The sequence below is a fragment of the Impatiens glandulifera genome, chromosome 1 (genome assembly GCF_907164915.1).
Source record: "Impatiens glandulifera chromosome 1, dImpGla2.1, whole genome shotgun sequence".
In the NCBI taxonomy this organism is placed as follows: Eukaryota; Viridiplantae; Streptophyta; class Magnoliopsida; order Ericales; family Balsaminaceae; genus Impatiens; species Impatiens glandulifera.
Window position 1 is genome coordinate 61,330,264 of NC_061862.1, and position 18,774 is coordinate 61,349,037.

At 30.1% G+C, this 18,774-nt stretch overlaps 3 protein-coding genes across 3 annotated transcripts; 1 reads left to right on the plus strand and 2 right to left on the minus strand.

The window, feature by feature from the left end:
* Positions 1–225: 225 nt before the first annotated feature.
* On the minus strand, positions 226–856 carry LOC124916819 (histone H4). The gene has a single exon (XM_047457590.1). It carries the CDS (start codon positions 804–806, stop codon positions 495–497), a length of 312 nt encoding a protein of 103 aa, XP_047313546.1. The 5' UTR covers positions 807–856; the 3' UTR covers positions 226–494.
* Positions 857–5,100: 4,244 nt separating this feature from the next.
* Positions 5,101–7,023, plus strand: LOC124916846 (ACT domain-containing protein ACR9-like). The gene is made up of 6 exons (XM_047457596.1): positions 5,101–5,349; positions 5,562–5,780; positions 5,865–5,970; positions 6,082–6,430; positions 6,500–6,784; positions 6,858–7,023. Exons 1-6 carry the CDS (start codon positions 5,193–5,195, stop codon positions 7,002–7,004), a joined length of 1,263 nt encoding a protein of 420 aa, XP_047313552.1. The 5' UTR covers positions 5,101–5,192; the 3' UTR covers positions 7,005–7,023.
* A 90-nt stretch (positions 7,024–7,113) lies between these two features.
* LOC124916862 (histone H2B-like) lies at positions 7,114–7,646 on the minus strand. The gene has a single exon (XM_047457597.1). It carries the CDS (start codon positions 7,605–7,607, stop codon positions 7,188–7,190), a length of 420 nt encoding a protein of 139 aa, XP_047313553.1. The 5' UTR covers positions 7,608–7,646; the 3' UTR covers positions 7,114–7,187.
* Positions 7,647–18,774: the final 11,128 nt, after the last annotated feature.

Here is an 18,774-nt window from a genome sequence, read left to right on the forward strand (position 1 = left end):
TGAATGTTTGTTGACATGTTTATGTAATACGATTTATTTTATGAATAGGGATAGACCTTTAGTTTAACTTGGGCATGTTTGAAATGAATTTGATATATTTGGGTTTCCAATAGCGTGATTCATTATTCACAATTTTCAGTAAGGAAATCTCAAGCAATTGAACTGAGGTAACCCAGAGACGCCAATATAGAACGCCTCAAACAAATATTGAAAAATACCAATCTCTCACTATAAAGAAGAGCAATAATATAATGAACAATATGCATACAAGTGATAGGATATAAACCCTACTAAGGCATTTACTTGCTGAAAACTAAATAAATGATTATAAATGAATTGCAGTGTTGGTAAAAACAAGATTCATTAATGGGTGAAGTCTATTAGATTCTTCATCTAATTGAAATGGGTCATTCATCCTTTTCAAAGGCAAATGTTTAGCAATTTGAAAAGAAAAAAGCATCAAACCGATTTACAAAACTAAAGGGGTTAAAACCCTAGCCGCCGAAACCGTACAGGGTTCTTCCCTGACGCTTGAGGGCATAAACCACATCCATGGCGGTCACAGTCTTCCTGCGAGCATGCTCAGTGTAAGTGACAGCATCACGGATAACATTCTCGAGGAAGATCTTGAGTACGCCTCTTGTCTCCTCGTAGATCAGACCGGAGATACGCTTGACTCCGCCTCTTCTGGCCAGACGACGAATGGCTGGCTTGGTAATACCTTGGATGTTGTCTCTAAGAACCTTACGATGCCTCTTGGCTCCTCCCTTTCCCAAACCCTTCCCTCCTTTACCGCGGCCTGACATTTTAAAATAGAGACAGAATAATCCGACAATTTGATTTGGAGAAGAAGAAGGTGTTTGAGATTTGATTTTAAGAAGAATGTGTTTGTCTCTGTATTTGTAGATGCTTTGCTTGTGTTGCGGATCCTGAATCCAACGGCTGATAATGTCTATCCGCGTCGGGTGTGTGAAGATTAATAATATAAACCGTCCATATATGTAAGGGCACAAAAGGAAGAATATCTTTATAATTAATAACATGTTCCCAATGGAGGAGGAGGGAAATCAAACATTTTTAAAATTCACAAAGCCCGCCTAATACTTTATTAAATTTTATTTTTTTTTTCTTTTTCTAATTTCACCCAAATTATTTTAGATTTGAGTTTTTTTTTTTAACTAAAATAATTTATTTACAAAAAAAATATTTGTAATTATTTTTAGAATGTTTTATAAAAAAAATAAATATTTTTTTTTTCATTTACCTTTACAAACAAAATCATCAAATTTAATTATAATTTTTTTAACAAATATAAATAAAATCAATTTAGTTTTAACTTTGATAATTATTTTTAAAAAAATTATTTGATAGATTAGATGATAATAGCAATAAAATACTATTTTTCAAAATAACGTAATTTTACTCTCTTCCATTTGTGAGGGCACGGGCCAATTTATTTATAGAAGACAATGTTGTTAATCAATAATATCAAAAATAAGCCACAATTGAGTAATAAATTGCATTAAATAAATTAAATTAAATATATTTAAACCCTTTTAACGAATAAATTGAGTAATTTACAATAAATTAAAAATAAAAAATAAAAATTAATAATTAAAACAAATCCACTCAAACACACTTAATATTAAACATTCAATTAAGTTAAATATTATTAAACATATTTAATTATTTAATCAATTAATTGTTAGTTGAATCAAATTAGTCCAATCATTATTCAATATTTTATTAATAAATAAATTGTGTCAGTAATTATCAACGACCTCCTCATTTTAGGTCGGTTCAAAAAATTTATCATTTGAATTGAAATTCTTCAACAATTTTATATATTTTTGTATAGAGATATTATAATTTTCACCTTAAATTTTAAAAAGTCTTAAAATGACTTTGAACTTTCACTTGAACCGATCAAATAAAAAAATATATATATAAATATATCACATAAAATACATTGATAAGCTAAAAACAGATTTAAACTAGTTTTGACTTTTTAGAGTCGTCACCTAATTTATTACTCGATAAATTATGAAAGAAAAAACATTTTACGTGTTTAAACGCATTTTAGAAATACTGTTTTTTGTTCGATGTTTGGTTTCACGTGAGAAGGGGTTTCCGCGCTATGTCTCGTGTGCCTGTCACGTTACAGATTCTACTTTAAACTTTTGACCCTTTAAAAAAATATTTTGACTTATTCTCTTTATGTTTTTTAAATAATTCATACAAAATCATTTTTCCAATCAATCACTTCTCAACAATCACATCACTCATTTCATTAATCAAAATACTAAAACACCCTCAATTTTAAATTATTATTTTTATTTTATTTATATATATCAATACTATTTAAATTTTTTTACCAAAAATAATCACTATCTCCTCAAAATCATTTTTTTTAAATACTATTTATATATATCATTATTTTTTTCTCCTTTTTAAGTTTTTTCAAAACCTCAATCCGAAGGCCTTAGTTTACACTTTATTTATGAATTCAATATGACAGGGCATGTGTCTAATATAAATTCATACATAAATATTATTATAGTTTTGTATCATTTTATTTTAAAAAATGTGTCTATGTTATGTTATGGTCCTAAATCTAAAATTAAAAATGTTATAACATGTAGACAGTAGAAAAAAATCAAGAAATAAAAAACAAATTACAAGTTTCCTTAAGCATTGCTCTAATTGATCCCGCAACAAACCATCCTCTTTAGTTGAAGAACTAAAAAAATGATCAAGCTCCCTCCACAACAATGACGGTCTTTTTCTTTCTTTCCTCCTTTATCGTCTCTCTTCTTGTCTCCAGTGAGGCTTCAAACAAAGTCCACATAGACAACATTAATCTCTCTTTTGTACTTTTGGAGTTTAGTTGGTATGATGTGCTTAGATTTTGTTTTACTTGACGATTTTTTTTTTTTTATAAAAAATCAAAAATAAATTCAAATTAATTAAATAGATAAGATTCATTTTAAATCCATTTAATTTGTATCAAAAACTACAGTTCATTGTGTCTAATATAATTTTATTATTATAATTTTTTTTTTATAAATATAATAACTTATAAATTTAATATAACATTCAATACAATTTTTTTTTATATTATATCATAGTATTAGAGCATTGTTTTTATTCTCAAACACATTAAATTATAGTATTTTGCCTACATCAATGTTTAGTCATTAATAGAAAACTCTAATAATTTATTAAAATATATATTTTTTTAAATGTTTATGTTTTAACTCGAGATTTTTTTGGGTTGTTATTTTACCAACCGTCCATGCTCATATTTTTGTTAGTTTTAATTCAATCATACGAAAAAAAAAATTATTAGTTATTTAATCAACACTCACCCGATCATTTGATATTTGATAGATCTCAATGAAACCGAGATAATTACTTTTCAAAAAATTCTAATGCTAGAGAAAATTATCAAATTCAAAAATAAATATCCGATAGCAAATTATCTTTCCATACATAACCAAAAAATAAAAAAGATTCTTCAATAGTCTCAGGTCCGGACAATGGGGTTTTTTTAGAAAGCCCATTTTCTGAAATTTTTGAGAAATCAAAAATTTGAAGAAATTCATTTAGCATAAAAGTCGACATCCACGAGTAACATTGAAGTTATTTTAATTGTTATTTCATCCCAGCATTCAATGCCCATTAAATTCTACATTTTTCGTTAATTTATTAATCAACACGCTTCCATTTTATAAATAGATGGACTTTAACATTCACAAGTAATCTCAGAGTTCTTCAATTATCTTTTTACCCATGTAGTCAATGCTCATGGAATTTTATATTCTTCATTAATTTATTAAACACGCTATCATTATGTAATCGATGTATTTAAACACTTATCAAAATTAAAGAACATAACATTTTATAATTTCGTTTTCAACCTCAAATTATGTCAGTCAGTTTCATTTTAAGTTTAAAAAAGAATGTTATAATATAAAATAATATATAGTTATGATGTTATTCAAATATTACAATATTATTATTATATTAGTTTAATTATAATGTCAGTATAATCAGGAACGGACCCAGGATTTCGAACTGGGGTGGGCTTGAAAAAAATTTAGGGTGGGCTTAAAATAATAACGAGAAAATTATGAAAAAAACAAGTATATAAAAATAAGTTTTACCATTTTATTAATAATTAGATAAAAAAAACAATGAATTATATTAATTTTTTTAAGAAATTAAGGGTAATGTCATATTTCTATCGTAAAAAAAATATAATAATATTTATATTTTTTTTGGTGGGCTTCAGCCCAACCGAGCCTGTACATAGATTCGTCCAAGGTATAATAAAGTATGAAATTCAAATAACATTTAATTTTTATATTATAATATACACAAATTAATGTTATTTGTTTATTAAATTTTAAGAAAACGACAAAATTCACGTAGATATATCCATATATTTTTTTTAAACTAATACCAACTTTGGTTGGAACTCTTGTGAATCCGTCAATGAACCATTGGTTCACTATCTGTTGATCAATATTTTAGTATTTTATTAGACCAAATTTAAAAAATAACCTTCATTCTTTACAAAATTTTTGAAGTACAACCTTAGTAAACAATCTTTTTTACATCAAACAATATTCTAAGAATCCATTTTTTTTTTCAAATCAAATAAACTATCGTTTTAAAATAGATTTACAGTACATTATATTTAACACAAAAATGAATTGATTGTTATATTATTAATGTAAAATACCATATTTTTTTAGTAGTGCCTTAATTCCAATTAAAAGTAGTCATTTTGATTATGCTTAATTCAAGCTTAGTCATAGCTTACCTTATAGCTCTTATTTCAACATTAATGAAATTATTTAAAAAATAGTATTTTTTTATTATTATCGTTATAATTATAATTATAATAATTTTAAAAATGATCAAAACAATATGTAAAAATAATTTCATTTTAAACAAAAGTGATTTTTTTTAATGAAAATAATATTTTCAATAGTCTATATGAAACGAATACAAAAGATGAGTGTCATATTTGATATTTAATCCCTTACTTTTATCCACTCTCTCACTATCTTATTTTCTAGAAAGAGATAGAGACGTCAACTGTCTTTTTTTGAGCTGCTTCCAGTTGAAAATTCTCGCCGGAGACGCCGGCGAAAGTGCTACTTGGCCGGAAATTAGCATATATAATGGTTCTACCAAGCGAAGATGACGCCGTATCAATTCAGAAAGGGAAAAATCCCGGCGAACCTCACATCATCACCGTCAATTGCCCCGATAAAACCGGCCTCTCTTGCGATATCTGCTGGACTATTCTCGACTTCGGACTCTGCATCACCAAAGGAGGTGAGATTCAATCCGATATTTGAAATATCTACTTATCAATCGTGCTGTTCTTCAGTTTATAACTGTCTTTATATGGAGAATAATTCCTTTAATAAGCATTAGTATAACTGAACTTGTTTTTAGCTATTTTTTTTGGATCTGATTTCTTATCAGTCAGGCTTGATTTCACAAATGTTATTTGAGTATTTTGTGATATTTGTTTATGGAAGTAGATGTTTCAACTGATGGAAGATGGTGTTACATAGTGCTTTGGGTGATTCCTCATGCTAGTACTGGCATAGTAAGATGGTCAGATTTGAAGAACCGCCTTGTAATGGTGTGTCCAACTTGTTCTACTTCATTTTACCTAAATCAGCCATATCCATGCCCTAAAGCTTCTCAAGTTTACCTCATAACATTTTGTTGCCTTGATCGGAAAGGGTTGTTACATGGTATAAATCATACACATATAACATTTCCTATTAAGGATTCTTTTGCTTGTTTGTATCAAAATTGTGTTAATCCTGCTTACACAGATGTTACCCAAGTGCTGTGTGAGCTTCAGTTGACTATCCAACGGGTGAAAGTGACTACAACGCCAGATGGAAGAGTCCTAGATCTCTTCTTTGTTACAGATAACCTGTAAGTTGATCTTATATGATTTGCAATGATATGATTTATGACTTAATGAATCAATTTAAGCCATTTGGTTTGAATGATAATGGTAATAGTTGTTAAACTATATGTTTCCAGAGATCTCCTGGACACAAAGCAGAGGAAAGATGAAACTTGTGAGCAATTATATTGTGTTTTAGGTGATTCATGTGTCAGTTGTGAACTTAAGTTAGCTGGGAATCAAAACAGTGCATCTTCTCTATCTCCCGGTGTTGCTGAAGAACTGTTTAGATGTGAACTATCATCATCAGAAAGTGAGCAAAACTGTGCAAATAAACTTAGCCCAGATATGACAAAGTTGAAGAACATTAGTGTCATTACAGATAATTCCTTGAGCCCATCTCACACTTTACTTTCGATACAATGCTTTGATCACAAGGGCCTCCTTTATGATATCTTGAGGACATTGAAAGACTGTAATGTACAGGTATGTATCCAAATAACCCTTCATCAAACAAGGTCTACGATTTGCATCGTGTTGATTTTGTTTAAACAGGTTTCTTACGGTCGATTCTGTCCAGTAAAGAAAGGTGCACGTGATCTTGACTTGTTCATCCAACAAAAGAACGGCGATAAGATTGTGGATCCTGAGAAACAGAATACATTGTGTAAAGCGTTGAAGAACGAGATGCTTCATCCATTGCGTGTGATTACTGTAAACCGTGGACCTGATACAGAACTATTGGTTGCCAATCCAGTTGAACTATCGGGAAAAGGAAGGCCTCGTGTTTTCTATGATGTAACATTCGCATTGAAATGTCTTGAGATGTGTGTTTTCTCGGTAAGCATTTTTTTCTCCCATATTGCTCTTGGGTTTATAGTTTAAAGCTTACGTAACAATTCTATAAACGCAGGCTGAAATTGGAAGACATTCGGATGCTGACCGTGAGTGGGAAGTTTACAGATTCTTGCTGGATGAGAACTGCAAATTTCAGTTATCTAATGTGAGGGTAAGAAATCATATTGTTGATAGAGTAAGACGAACGTTAATGGGATGGTGAGTTTGCTCTTCTTCTTCTTGTGAATTTGTGACATTTTCTGAATTGTGAAGTAATATATATATATAAGCTTTTGATTTGGCTAACAGTACTGAATTTAGACTAACAATCAAAGATCAACAACCAACAATTTCATTATAGAATTAACATATCAGTTAGCAAATCAGAACATAAACAATTATGCCATCAAGCACTAGTGAACTTGGTAACAGCCTTGGTTCCTTCGGATACAGCATGCTTAGCCAATTCACCAGGAAGAACTAGCCTGACAGCAGTCTGGATCTCACGAGAAGTAATCGTCGGCTTCTTGTTGTAGCGTGCGAGTTTGGATGACTCGTGAGCAAGCTTCTCGAAAATGTCATTGATGAAACTGTTCATGATTCCCATTGCCTTGCTAGAGATACCAACATCAGGATGAACTTGTTTCATAACTTTGAAGATGTAGATCTTGTATGATTCGACACTCTTTTTCGTCCTCTTTTTCTTCTTGTCAACTCCTGTTGAGGTAACACCGTCTTTTGGAAGCTTCTTTCCAGCTTTTGGCTTCTTCTCCGCCGGAACTTTTTCTGCTGTCGCGGCCGGTTTCTTTTCAGCCTTGGGCGCCATTTGTATGAAGTTAGATAGATAGATTGTAGGTGAGAAAAACTAATATAAGATGAGTTATTGATGAATCGGATTTCTTATTTATATATGGACAATAGGCTCTCTGATTGGTGTATAAAAGAAGAGACGGATTGATGACATGGCTTCATTTTGAAGCGTTGTTTTTTTTGGATTGATGACATGGCTACATTTTTTATTTATTAAATCTTCCGCATCCCTCAACTAATTTCTTGTAACTACAGAATTTACAAGTTATTAATTTTATATTAAAATAAATTCATAATTAAACTTAGACATTGTTCATAATTAGATTATTTGGATATTCAAATGACTGTTTATTTTTGGGTATATAACATATAATAATATTTATTTCATAATATAACATAACATATAGTTTCATCAATTAGTTCTAGATGAAAGAATATAAAGAATTAATTACTCTGGTATCCCTCTCTGTAAAGTCGTTAAAAACATAAACATGAGTCTCTGTTTTTAATCCACCTCTTCTAGCTTAGCGGCAAAAAGAGGTGGATACGAACCCTAAGTTCCTGGGTTCGAGCCCGTCAGGCGACAAGTTCTGCGCCTGGTTAAATGATTAAGTGTGTTTGCGGGCTACCCCCATTAATTTTTTAGTCTCTGTTTTTAAATAATTTTTTTTGTAATAATATAAATTTTAAGATTACAAAATTGAATTATATATTGTGGAAATTTTGAAATATCATTTATTTTTAAAATAATTTGGTCTCGATTAAGAATATCAAATTTTATGTTTTTATGTGTTGTCCATCCTGAGATTAAATGGATAAAATCGTTAATTAATATATATATATATATATATATATATATATATATATATATATATATATATATATATATATATATATATATATATATATATATAATTATATTTAAAGGAATACAAAACTTTTAATTTTTATATTTTTTCAGACAGTATTTTCACATTAATAAAAAGGGTAAGCAAACCATCAACTTACCAAAAAAGAAAGAAAAAAAAGAAGAGAATATCACACATAAGAAAATTAACTCTCTCTTCTTCATTTACCTGTGTTAATGTATAATTAACAAATAAATAATCTTTTTAACACCTATAATCTAACAACAATTTCAAAAAAATGATAGTTATTAGAAAAATATCAAGAAGAAAGTTAAAGAAAATGATATCTCATTCTTCAATGAATTAAAAATTTTAAAAATTTATCTTCTATTAAATTTTCAACCCAAAAATGATTCTTGAAAAACTCAATGTCACAATACTCAAATTAGCCATACAAAAACACCAAAGATTACTATATGTATCTTCTTATTGTCCTATAAAAGATTATCAATGCAATGAATTCACGAAGATGTCCTATTAAAGATTATCAATGCAATGAATTCATGAAGATGACCATTCTTAATACATTTGATTTTAATAAATTATGATGAACTTATTTTGAGTCCATCAAATTTGACATGTTTATATTTTCTTATTCTATTTACAATAAATAGAGCATGTGATTTATTGTCTCCTTTTTTATTTGTGATTGTTATGAAAGTTTTGTTTTTGTTGCTAAAAAAATGAAGAATTGATCAGTAACGTTAAGGAGATTAATTGTGGCATTAGGTTGGGTGAAGTGGGTATTTCTCATATCTTGTTATTTGACCGACGCATTGTGCATGATTGATGCTTTAATGAAAAGTTTAGTGGCGTTAAAGAACGTTCTCGAGAAGTTTAAGAATAAAATGGGATTGAAAGTTTACAAAGAGAAATCAGAATTTATTTTCAATAGTGAGGCTTCACACTCAAATCCTGGAATATAAGGTGGAGTTTGCTCCTATTACATATCTTGGTCTATCTCTTGGAGGTGCCTCTAGGTGTAGAGAGAATTGGAACAATATTGTTGTCAAAATGGAGGATAAGTTGTCTATTTGGCGAAGTAATATTATCTATAAAAGGGGAGGCTGGTTTTGATTAATAGTCTCATCGTCTTAGTGCTTACCTACATGCTCTCTTTATTCATAATCCCAAGAAAGCGTTGCAGCTAACATCGAGAGGCTTATGCACAACTTTTTATGGGTACCTCAGAGTCTCATATTACACACTTAGTTTAGTGGAGTAAGATCAAAAAGAGCATCAAGGAAGGAGGGATATCTCGTCTTTTAATAACGCTCTCCTTTCTAAGTGGTGTTGGCAATATTCGGCTCAAAGAGAAAGTCTATGGGCTAAGGTGATCAAACATAAGTATGGTGATGACTGGTCTGGTTGGTTCACCAACTGAGTCCAAGGGACATGTGTTTGTGGACTTTGGAAAGTCATTAGTCGCAATTGGAGTGACTTTAGAGAGAAACCGATCTTTAAAGCTGGTAGTGAAAAATCGGTCAACTTTTGGCATGATTCATGGTGTCGTGATAAATGTTTGACGAAGACGTTTCCAAATTTGTTCAAAATTGCCACATGTAGAGACAAGTCAGTTCTTGAGATGTTTGTCACCCTGAGAGATAATTTTCAACCCAATATTAGATTTCAAAGGAGACTTGTTCACGGTGAGACGATGTTACTTAGGGTTATGCTCAATCAAATTCAAGATAAATGTTTGAATAACGATATTGATGACACTATGGCCTGGAACAATCAAGATTATTTTAGCGTTAAACTTTGTTATGACTTAAAAGATACTAAGTCGGGAATTTATTATCCTTAGCATGCATTGTGGAGCGCCGAAACACCATCTAAGATGTCGTTCTTAGGATGATGTGATATTCGTAGGGGCATCTCTACCGATGATCGACTTCATACTAGAGGGATTATTTCGGTTAGCCGATGTCATTTGTGTTTAAAGTGCCAGGAGAATGTGTCATACATTGTCACTACGTGAAACTTATTTGAGATTTAGTGTAATGTTTTTTTAGAGTTGTTTAGGTTATGCCAAAGACACTTACTTCTAGGAAGCTTGGACAAATTTGTGTAACTTGTTGACTTTCGATAATAAGAGGTTCTTTGCCGATCATTATTTGGTGGATTGAGAGAAATCAAAGAGTATTCAACAAAAAAAAACTTGACCGGTGAGATTACTTCAAAGTTCTTTGATCATCAATGTGACGAAAATTTAGAGTGACAAACCAACTGTTTCAACGATTCACCTCGTTGATCTCTTTGACGATCTTTAGTGGGGATAATGTGTACAAACTGGTTGGAGAGTAAGTATTCGATGCCATTTGTTTTTTATGCATTTATTTCTCATTGCTGCCATTTTTTTCAAGTGTCTTCTTTGTTGTCTTGTTTGTGTTCGTACTCTTTTTTTTTCTTTGTCGATTTTGACGTTTTGCTTAAACAATTTTCCTTTAATGAAATATTTTTTTAAAAAAAAAGGATAAACACAACAAACATGGAAATTAAAAAACAATTTTATACAAAATAAAAAAAAAATGAAAAATATCAAACATAATGTAATTCGTTTACAATCAAGACGAATAATCAATTGAAAATTACCCCACTAATAAAACAAATTTAAACCTTCAATTCAAGTCCAAAGAATCTTTTGAAAATTTTATAAAATTTGGATAATTCAAATTGCAAATGCACCTCGTTTCAAAATTTAATTTCATCCTCATTTACACTTAGGGATGGCAATGGGTACCCGTATGCCCGATACCCGTGGATACCCGATAGTCGGGTTCGAGTATTTTAAATTGGGTATGGGGTCGGGGTCGGACATGGGGTATGAGAGAAGATACCCGATCGGGTACGGGGTCGGGGATGGGGAGTGTGTGAAACCCAAACCCGATACCCGATTATATTAATATAAAAAATAAAATATTTTTTTATTATAGTTTAATGTGACATTTCAAATATCTCATTATTACAAATATCATCATGAATATTTTGCTCTTATCCATACTCCACTCAAACATTATTTCTTTATATTCCCCAAAAAGACATTATTTTTTTATATTCCCCAAAAAGTTATTTCTCTCATAATCTTCACATTTTCTTTTAATAACAAGATGTATTTCAATCTCAACATTCTTCATATTCAATCTTTAACTTTCTTTTAATATTCATTATATTTTCTTCACTCTAGCACAACTAAGTTCTTATTTTTTCAAGATTTTCAACATAAATACATAGGTAAGTAATGTTTTTGTTTATTTTTTTAACATTCATTCTAACTTTTCTTCACTTTAACGACAACAAAGTTCTTATTCCTTTCAAGATCTTCAACATAAGTCAATATTTTTTTTTACATTTATTCTAACTTTCTTCACTTTAGCAACAACAAACAACAAAGTTTTTTTTTTCAAAGTCTATAACATAAATACTTAGGTAAGTAATGTTTTTGTTTATATTTTTTAACATTTCGTTATTAATAATTTTATTATTTATTACAGTTATTATGTTTCTTTTTTTTCAAGTTCTACAAATTTTAATTTTTTAATCAGGTAATGGGGTACCCGTCGGGGATCGGATACCCGATGAATCGGGGATGGGGATAAAATTAGATATACCCGTCGGGGTCGGGTTCGGGGTCGGGTAGTAAAATGAAAATCGGGTTCGGGGATGGATACTTCACTACCCGGCGGGTAGGGTACCCGTTGCCATCCCTATTTACACTTATGAGATATAACTATGGATGGCATTTCAAATATTTTTTATTAATATTTCACAACTAGTATTTGGTTGATGTAAGCAACAACCAACAATGAAGTGTACATTGGGCTAAATTGAAAATTAGAAAACTAACCTCAATTGTCCAATGAATCAATAAAAAATTTAAAATAATTTTATAACATTTTTTTTTAGCAATTCAAAATTGTAATGCCCACATGTGGGCAGTCCCTGTCCCCAATTCTATAGGACAAAAAAAACTTATATTTTATTCACTATCGCATGGATATTCTACATGATAAATAATTATTTATTGTTAATAATTTATAAAAAAAAATATACACTAAGATTTCATAAAAAAACAAATGTAACTTCTTAATTTAAAAAGTTATAATGTGCTACCTAGGATGAGTATGCTCTAGCCCAAAGGCTAGCTAAACTTAGTCAAAAGGTTGACCTGCGTGTATCTGCGTGTATCTCCTCTGTTCCAAACTTCCAGTCACAATAGAATAGATGAAATTGATGTTCTATCATTCTCATGGTATAAGTTGCAATTTTATATAATTTGACAAGGAAAAATGATTTGAGCAACAAAGTTATAACGAAAGTAAAATCAAGAATTTGACGTGCCATGTCATATGTGCAGGAAAAATAAAAAACCATAATTTTTATTCTCGAAAAAATAGTCATGTTCGGGAGGAGAAAGGAAAAAAATTAAAAACATTTCAGGAAAATGACCATATTGGGGGAGAAGAGAGAAAAATAAATTATTATTATTAATTTTTTTCTGAGAAAATAACAATGTTCGAGAGATTTTCATGTTCGGAAGGAGGGAAAAAAAATCAAAAAAAATGTCATGTGCGAGATTTTTTGTCCCGAACATGGCCATTTTTTTAATTTATTATTTTTTAAATATATTTTTTGTTATTATTTCTCTCTTTGGTAAAGTCGCAGATCACGTTAAATTTGTGCCCTTACTTTCGTTCCTAATTTCGTTGTCCCTATCATGACTAATTTGATAAGTGTTACAATATTGTTAGTCTTTTGTACAACAATAATCCATTCTAATAACAAATTTTGATTTTAGAAAGTGTTAGTTTATGTAATTATTCAATTAATTACAAATGTACAAGAATCTGAAAAACATAAAGTGTCGTGCCATCTCCAATAAAAACACAATTAGTAGTTGTTCTATTCAGATTAGGGTTATTGAATTAACCAGGGTAATTATTAAAAAATATTGTAATGTACTAATTTAACCATTAAAATAATAATTTATGTATTTTCTAATTTACCATTTTGTTTCAGTTAGTTTTGTTTTTATACTTTCTAATTAAAATACAATGAAATAGTTTAAACAATGAATATCTAAATGTATTGTATTTTTTTCATTAATGTATGTATAGATATTCATTGTTTAGATAAAATGCATAATTATTATTTTTATCTAGGTTAAATAAGAACTATTTCATTGTTTGTATTAGGAAAATGTCACTTTGAAAATTAATAGGTGTTAACAAATCAAACCTTGCAATGTGAGATTCATCTCCAGAAAAGGCTACATTTTTTCTTAAAATATTATGTATGAAAAAAAAATGATTGTCGGTTAGCCATGACAAAACAATCCAACATACAATGTCTTGATTAAGGCATTTTGGGATAAATATATGTTATATCCTATGAAAGATCAATCCAAGAACCACTTTCATACTAAACAAACACTTTGGTCTGAATTACGATGGGCTATATTCTAAACTGACCTAGGATGGGATCCGATACGGAATATGATTGATGCGAGCGATAGTTGGTGGGACGAGCGATAGTTGGTGGGACTATGTCTGAGTAATTATTTTTGGATTAAACATTTCTTGAATATATAAATTTTTAGATTTTAATATTTTTATATTTATTTTCTACGGAAAAAAAGATTTGTATCACTATAAATGAAAGACAATTCCAGACTATGCTTTGTTCGAACATTTTTTTGCTGTGATCGTGCAAATGATAATTATATCCGCTCTCATTTTAAACCTCTTCCATTTACATCTATTGTCGAAGAGGGATCAAATGACTCCGATAAGTCATTAAAAAATCAATTCATTGACCCTTAAGATGGAATTCGTGTTGAAACAACAAAATCTATTGTCATGTCTAGTGGTCAAAAAAGGGCAATGTGTTCATCTAGGAGGAGTAAAAGAGCTAAAAAAGATTCCTCAATAAAAAAGACTTGAAAAAATATTTGTACATCTCCTATATAGGAATAAACAAATGCAACAACAATCGTCGCCACAATATCGCCGGACATATTTTGATTCAATGTCCTCTCCTTCGATCATTTCACCTACTCCAATGAAAAAGTGTTTAGATATTATGCTTGGACAATTATGCCTTTAACGTGGATCTGAAACCTTCCATCACATATATCATATTTTTGCGGTGAATTCTAATATTATTGAAACTTTCTTAGAGCTTGGAAATAATGAATAAAGATGGAGTTCGATCAAGCACGAGTTTAAAGTTGCAAATATTGTTGACTCAACTTTCGCACAAAATCACTCAAACATTGGACTTGATGACCTGAATTTTCCACCAACTCAACATTGATTTGATAGTTTTATCTCTTGTAGTTTTTGAAACTTATGACTTATTTTTGTGATATATGTTACAATTATATTTTTGTATTTATAAACTATAATATCGCTTTTATTTGTGTGATGACATTTATTAGAGTAATGATAAGGTGTATTCTTATTTTGTTAAATGAAGGTGAGTTTATTTTAAGCAGTATATTATGTTATGTTAGAGTATGATTATTTGAAATTGATTTATAATAAATTAATAATGATATATTAAATGACTGATATAATTAAACAAAAAAAAAATCAATTCACAAACTAATTATTCATCAAATATATATGTATACTACATATTTTTAATCTTATTTTTATCTTTAAAATAACATTCTTTTATTCAATTTATTTTTTAGTACAAACATCATCTTATTTTATGAATAAATAACAAATAAGTACATACACCATTTAATCCCATGGACAAACAACAATAAAGACCTACATCATTTTATCCTATGGACCAAAAATACATAATATGTACATTTAAAATTTTATCCAATGGACAAACAACAATAAGTACATACATTATTTTATCTTATGGACAAAATAAAAACAATAATTGAGTTTTTACTCTATAAAGAAAACAAAAATCTGTCTATCTTTTATGACCATATTTTATTCTACACAAATCATAACACATTTCTCTCTCTTCTTTGTTGGATTTGTTTTTTCAAATTTCCTTCTTAATTATTAGTATTTCTAAGTTGTTTTACAAAATTATAAAGAATGAACAATTTGGATGAATTTGACACGAGTACTTTATCTGATGATGATTTTGTAAATTATTTGGTCGCAATTTGTTTTACAACATTTGCGGAACATTATTTAATGAATGAGCAAGTTCAACGTTTACCTAAAGATCCTTCCACTCGTGGTGCTGAAATTGTACAAGTCTTAATGAATAATGATAATTCATGTTTTTGAGCTATAAGAATTAATTGTGAATGTGTTAGACAACTGATAAATCGTTGTGTACACATTACAATTTAGTTGGTGGGCGTAAAATTTCAATTGAAGAGGAAGTATGAATCACTTTGGTATATTTTGCCCATGGTGGAAGTATGAGAGCGGTGGACATCTTTTTTGGTCATTCGAAGTCTACGATGTCTACAATAATATCAAAAGTGTTAAAATCATTAATACAACTATACATGGATGAGATGCGGCTCATTGATCAAACACAAGCACATGTCAAATTCACCACAACTAACATTCGAAAATTATTTAAGATAAATATTTTGTTATTTTCCATGTTTAGCAATATGGTTCATTTGTTATATATATTATTAATAAAATATTATTTGATGTCTTTTCTTTAATAGAATTGTATTGGCGTTATTGATGGCACTCATATATGAGTACATCCTAAGGAAAGCAAGTCACTAAATTGTCGTGGTCGAACTGGTTATACAACTACAAATTTCATAGCGATATGTGACCACAATATGTTATTTACATATTTTGTCACTGGTGCTGAGGGTTCTATGCACGATTCATCGGTCCTTGACAAAGTTCAGAACAATCCAATATATGATTTTCCGCATCCAATACCATGTATGTTATTCACATCATTGTTTCAATTGTGAAATAAAATATGCAACAAAACTTTTGTATTATTTTGGTTGGTAAATATTATCTAGTTGATGCATTTTATAAAAACATGTCTGGTTACATGACACCATATCGCCATACCCCATATCACTCGCATCAAATTTTTTTCACAACAACAACAATCATATAATGTAAAAGAGGCGTTCAATAAACAACACTCGTCCATCAGATCTGTGATTGAGATAATTTTTGGAATTTGGAAAAACAAATTGCACATAATATTTTATTCGGGTTTTTTTCAATGATTTTCAATTGAAAAACAATTTAAATTATTAATGCAACTGCGAGATTGCATAATTTTATCCGAAGAAATATGATTGAAGAAATTCCCATTAAATTTGATAGACGTCGAAATGAATGAAGAATTGAGACTACTAACGATTATATATAAGACGAGGAAGATGACAAATATATTGAACCAAATACCATGAATATTTTTCGACATGAAATTGCCACACAAATTTATTGTTGCACTAATGAATCTTAACCTTTAGTATTTTTTTATAGTATTATTCTCGTACCATCAAAATAAAAAAAAATAAAAAACGTGCTAATAATAAAATTTTGTTTGATTTTGAATTTATTTAATAATACGAATTTATTAAATAAAATATAATAAATAAAAAATAATTAATAAACTAATTATAATATTTTTTTTTGTTAAACTAATCAATATAGTAAAATATAATGCAAACTAAGCCTTAATAAAAAAAATAAAATAAAAAGAATAATTTTTAATAAAATTTAATATTAAAATATTTAGTATGTAAAAAATAAATTTAAAACTAGAAAGGTATTTTAATATTTTGAAAATTATTTTAAGTGATTTGATTAATTAGAAAATTAATTTTGAATAAATTAAATAAAAATTTTTGACTCAAGCAGCCTTAATTAGGGGAAATTTGATAATATGACCCTGAAAACAAAGGTATTTTGAAATATAACCTCCATAATAACTTTTTTGTTTTTTAACCTTTTTAAAAAAAAAATTCCAATTTTACCCTCAATAACCTTTTTATTTATTTATTTATTTCTTTTTTCTTTTCTTTTTTCTTTCTTTTCTTTTTCCCCCCGACCGTTGCACTCCTCCCCTCCCCAGACCCTTCTTCTTCCCTTCCGTTCTTCTTCTTCCCTTCCGTTGCACTCCGCCGACGTTCGCCAAGAAGCCCAACCCTTCCAGCCAGCCTCTTCGTCGATCGCCAAGCCGAACTTCCAGCCAACGACGATCGCCAAACCTCGGACGATTCTAGCCCAACGATTTGAGGTTAGTTTAGGTTTATTGTTTAGGTTTATTTTTTAGGTAATCTTAGTTTAGTTTAGGTTTATTGTTTTAAATGCTGAGAATGCTGAGAATGCTGAGATTGATATAGTTTGAAATGCTGAGAATGTTTGTGAATGGTTTGTGAATATTTGCTTTGCATGTTTTGATTAGGGTTTTAGGGTTTTAGTTTATTATGAATGCTGAGAATGGTATATTTGATTAGGGTTTTAGGGTTTTAGTTTAGGTTTAGGGCTTGGCGTGGGGGTTGGGCGTGGGGCGTGGGGGTGGGGCGTGAGGCGTGGGGGTTGGGCGTGAGGCGTTGGGAGTGGGGGTTCGTCGTGGGGCGTAGGGCTTTGGCGTAGGGCGTGGGGCTTGGGCTTGGGGCGTGGGGCTTGGGCGTGGGGCTTGGGCGTGGGGCTTGGGCGTGGCCCTTGGGCGTGGGGCGTGGGTCTTGAGCGTGGGGCGTGGGTCTTGAGCGTGGGGCGTGGGTCTTGGGCGTGGGTCTTGGGCATGGGTCTTGGGTCTTGGGCGTGGGGTCACGCAATATGTAAAACTAATTAATAAGATTTTTAATAAGTGAGGATAGCTTAGTTGGGAGAATGTTAGATTGAAGATCTAAAGGTCAGGTGTCCGATCCACCTTCACTGTAAAAGTTTTTTTTTTCTTTGCCTTTTACTTTATAATTAATGAAACAGCGAAGCAGAACTTACAAAATTGAAATTGAAAATAGGAAAAATACCCAACATTCTCATTATCTCCAATGTGAACTTAAGTTTCTAATATGAGCTAAGAAGGTAATCTTAATCTAGGATATACCTTGCTAAATCTATATTCTTGTTTTTGTGCTTGCATTAATCGACTATAACAACTTTTATTATACATATCTATGTAACAGCAACAAATGTACAAAGTCTTCTGGTTTTTGGCAAAAATAAAGAGGTATTACAGTTTGCAATTGAGGATCAGTTATGGAGCTTTGTTGTTGTACTTGCAGCACAAAATGGAGCTTTATGAAGTAGAAATTTGAACAAATTACTAATTGTTGTGTAATATATATGTTGT

What these genes read in the sequence shown, in the direction of transcription:
- LOC124916862 (XM_047457597.1), bottom strand. Translation starts at nt 7,607, where the DNA reads ATGGCGCCCAAGGCTGAAAAGAAACCGGCCGCGACAGCAGAAAAAGTT.
- LOC124916846 (XM_047457596.1), top strand. Translation starts at nt 5,193, where the DNA reads ATGGTTCTACCAAGCGAAGATGACGCCGTATCAATTCAGAAAGGGAAA. An exon ending in TGAAAGACTGTAATGTACAG is followed by an intron (nt 6,431 to 6,499) that starts GTATGTATCCAA and finishes TTGTTTAAACAG; the next exon opens with GTTTCTTACGGTCGATTCTG. An exon ending in TTGAGATGTGTGTTTTCTCG is followed by an intron (nt 6,785 to 6,857) that starts GTAAGCATTTTT and finishes CTATAAACGCAG; the next exon opens with GCTGAAATTGGAAGACATTC.
- LOC124916819 (XM_047457590.1), bottom strand. Translation starts at nt 806, where the DNA reads ATGTCAGGCCGCGGTAAAGGAGGGAAGGGTTTGGGAAAGGGAGGAGCC.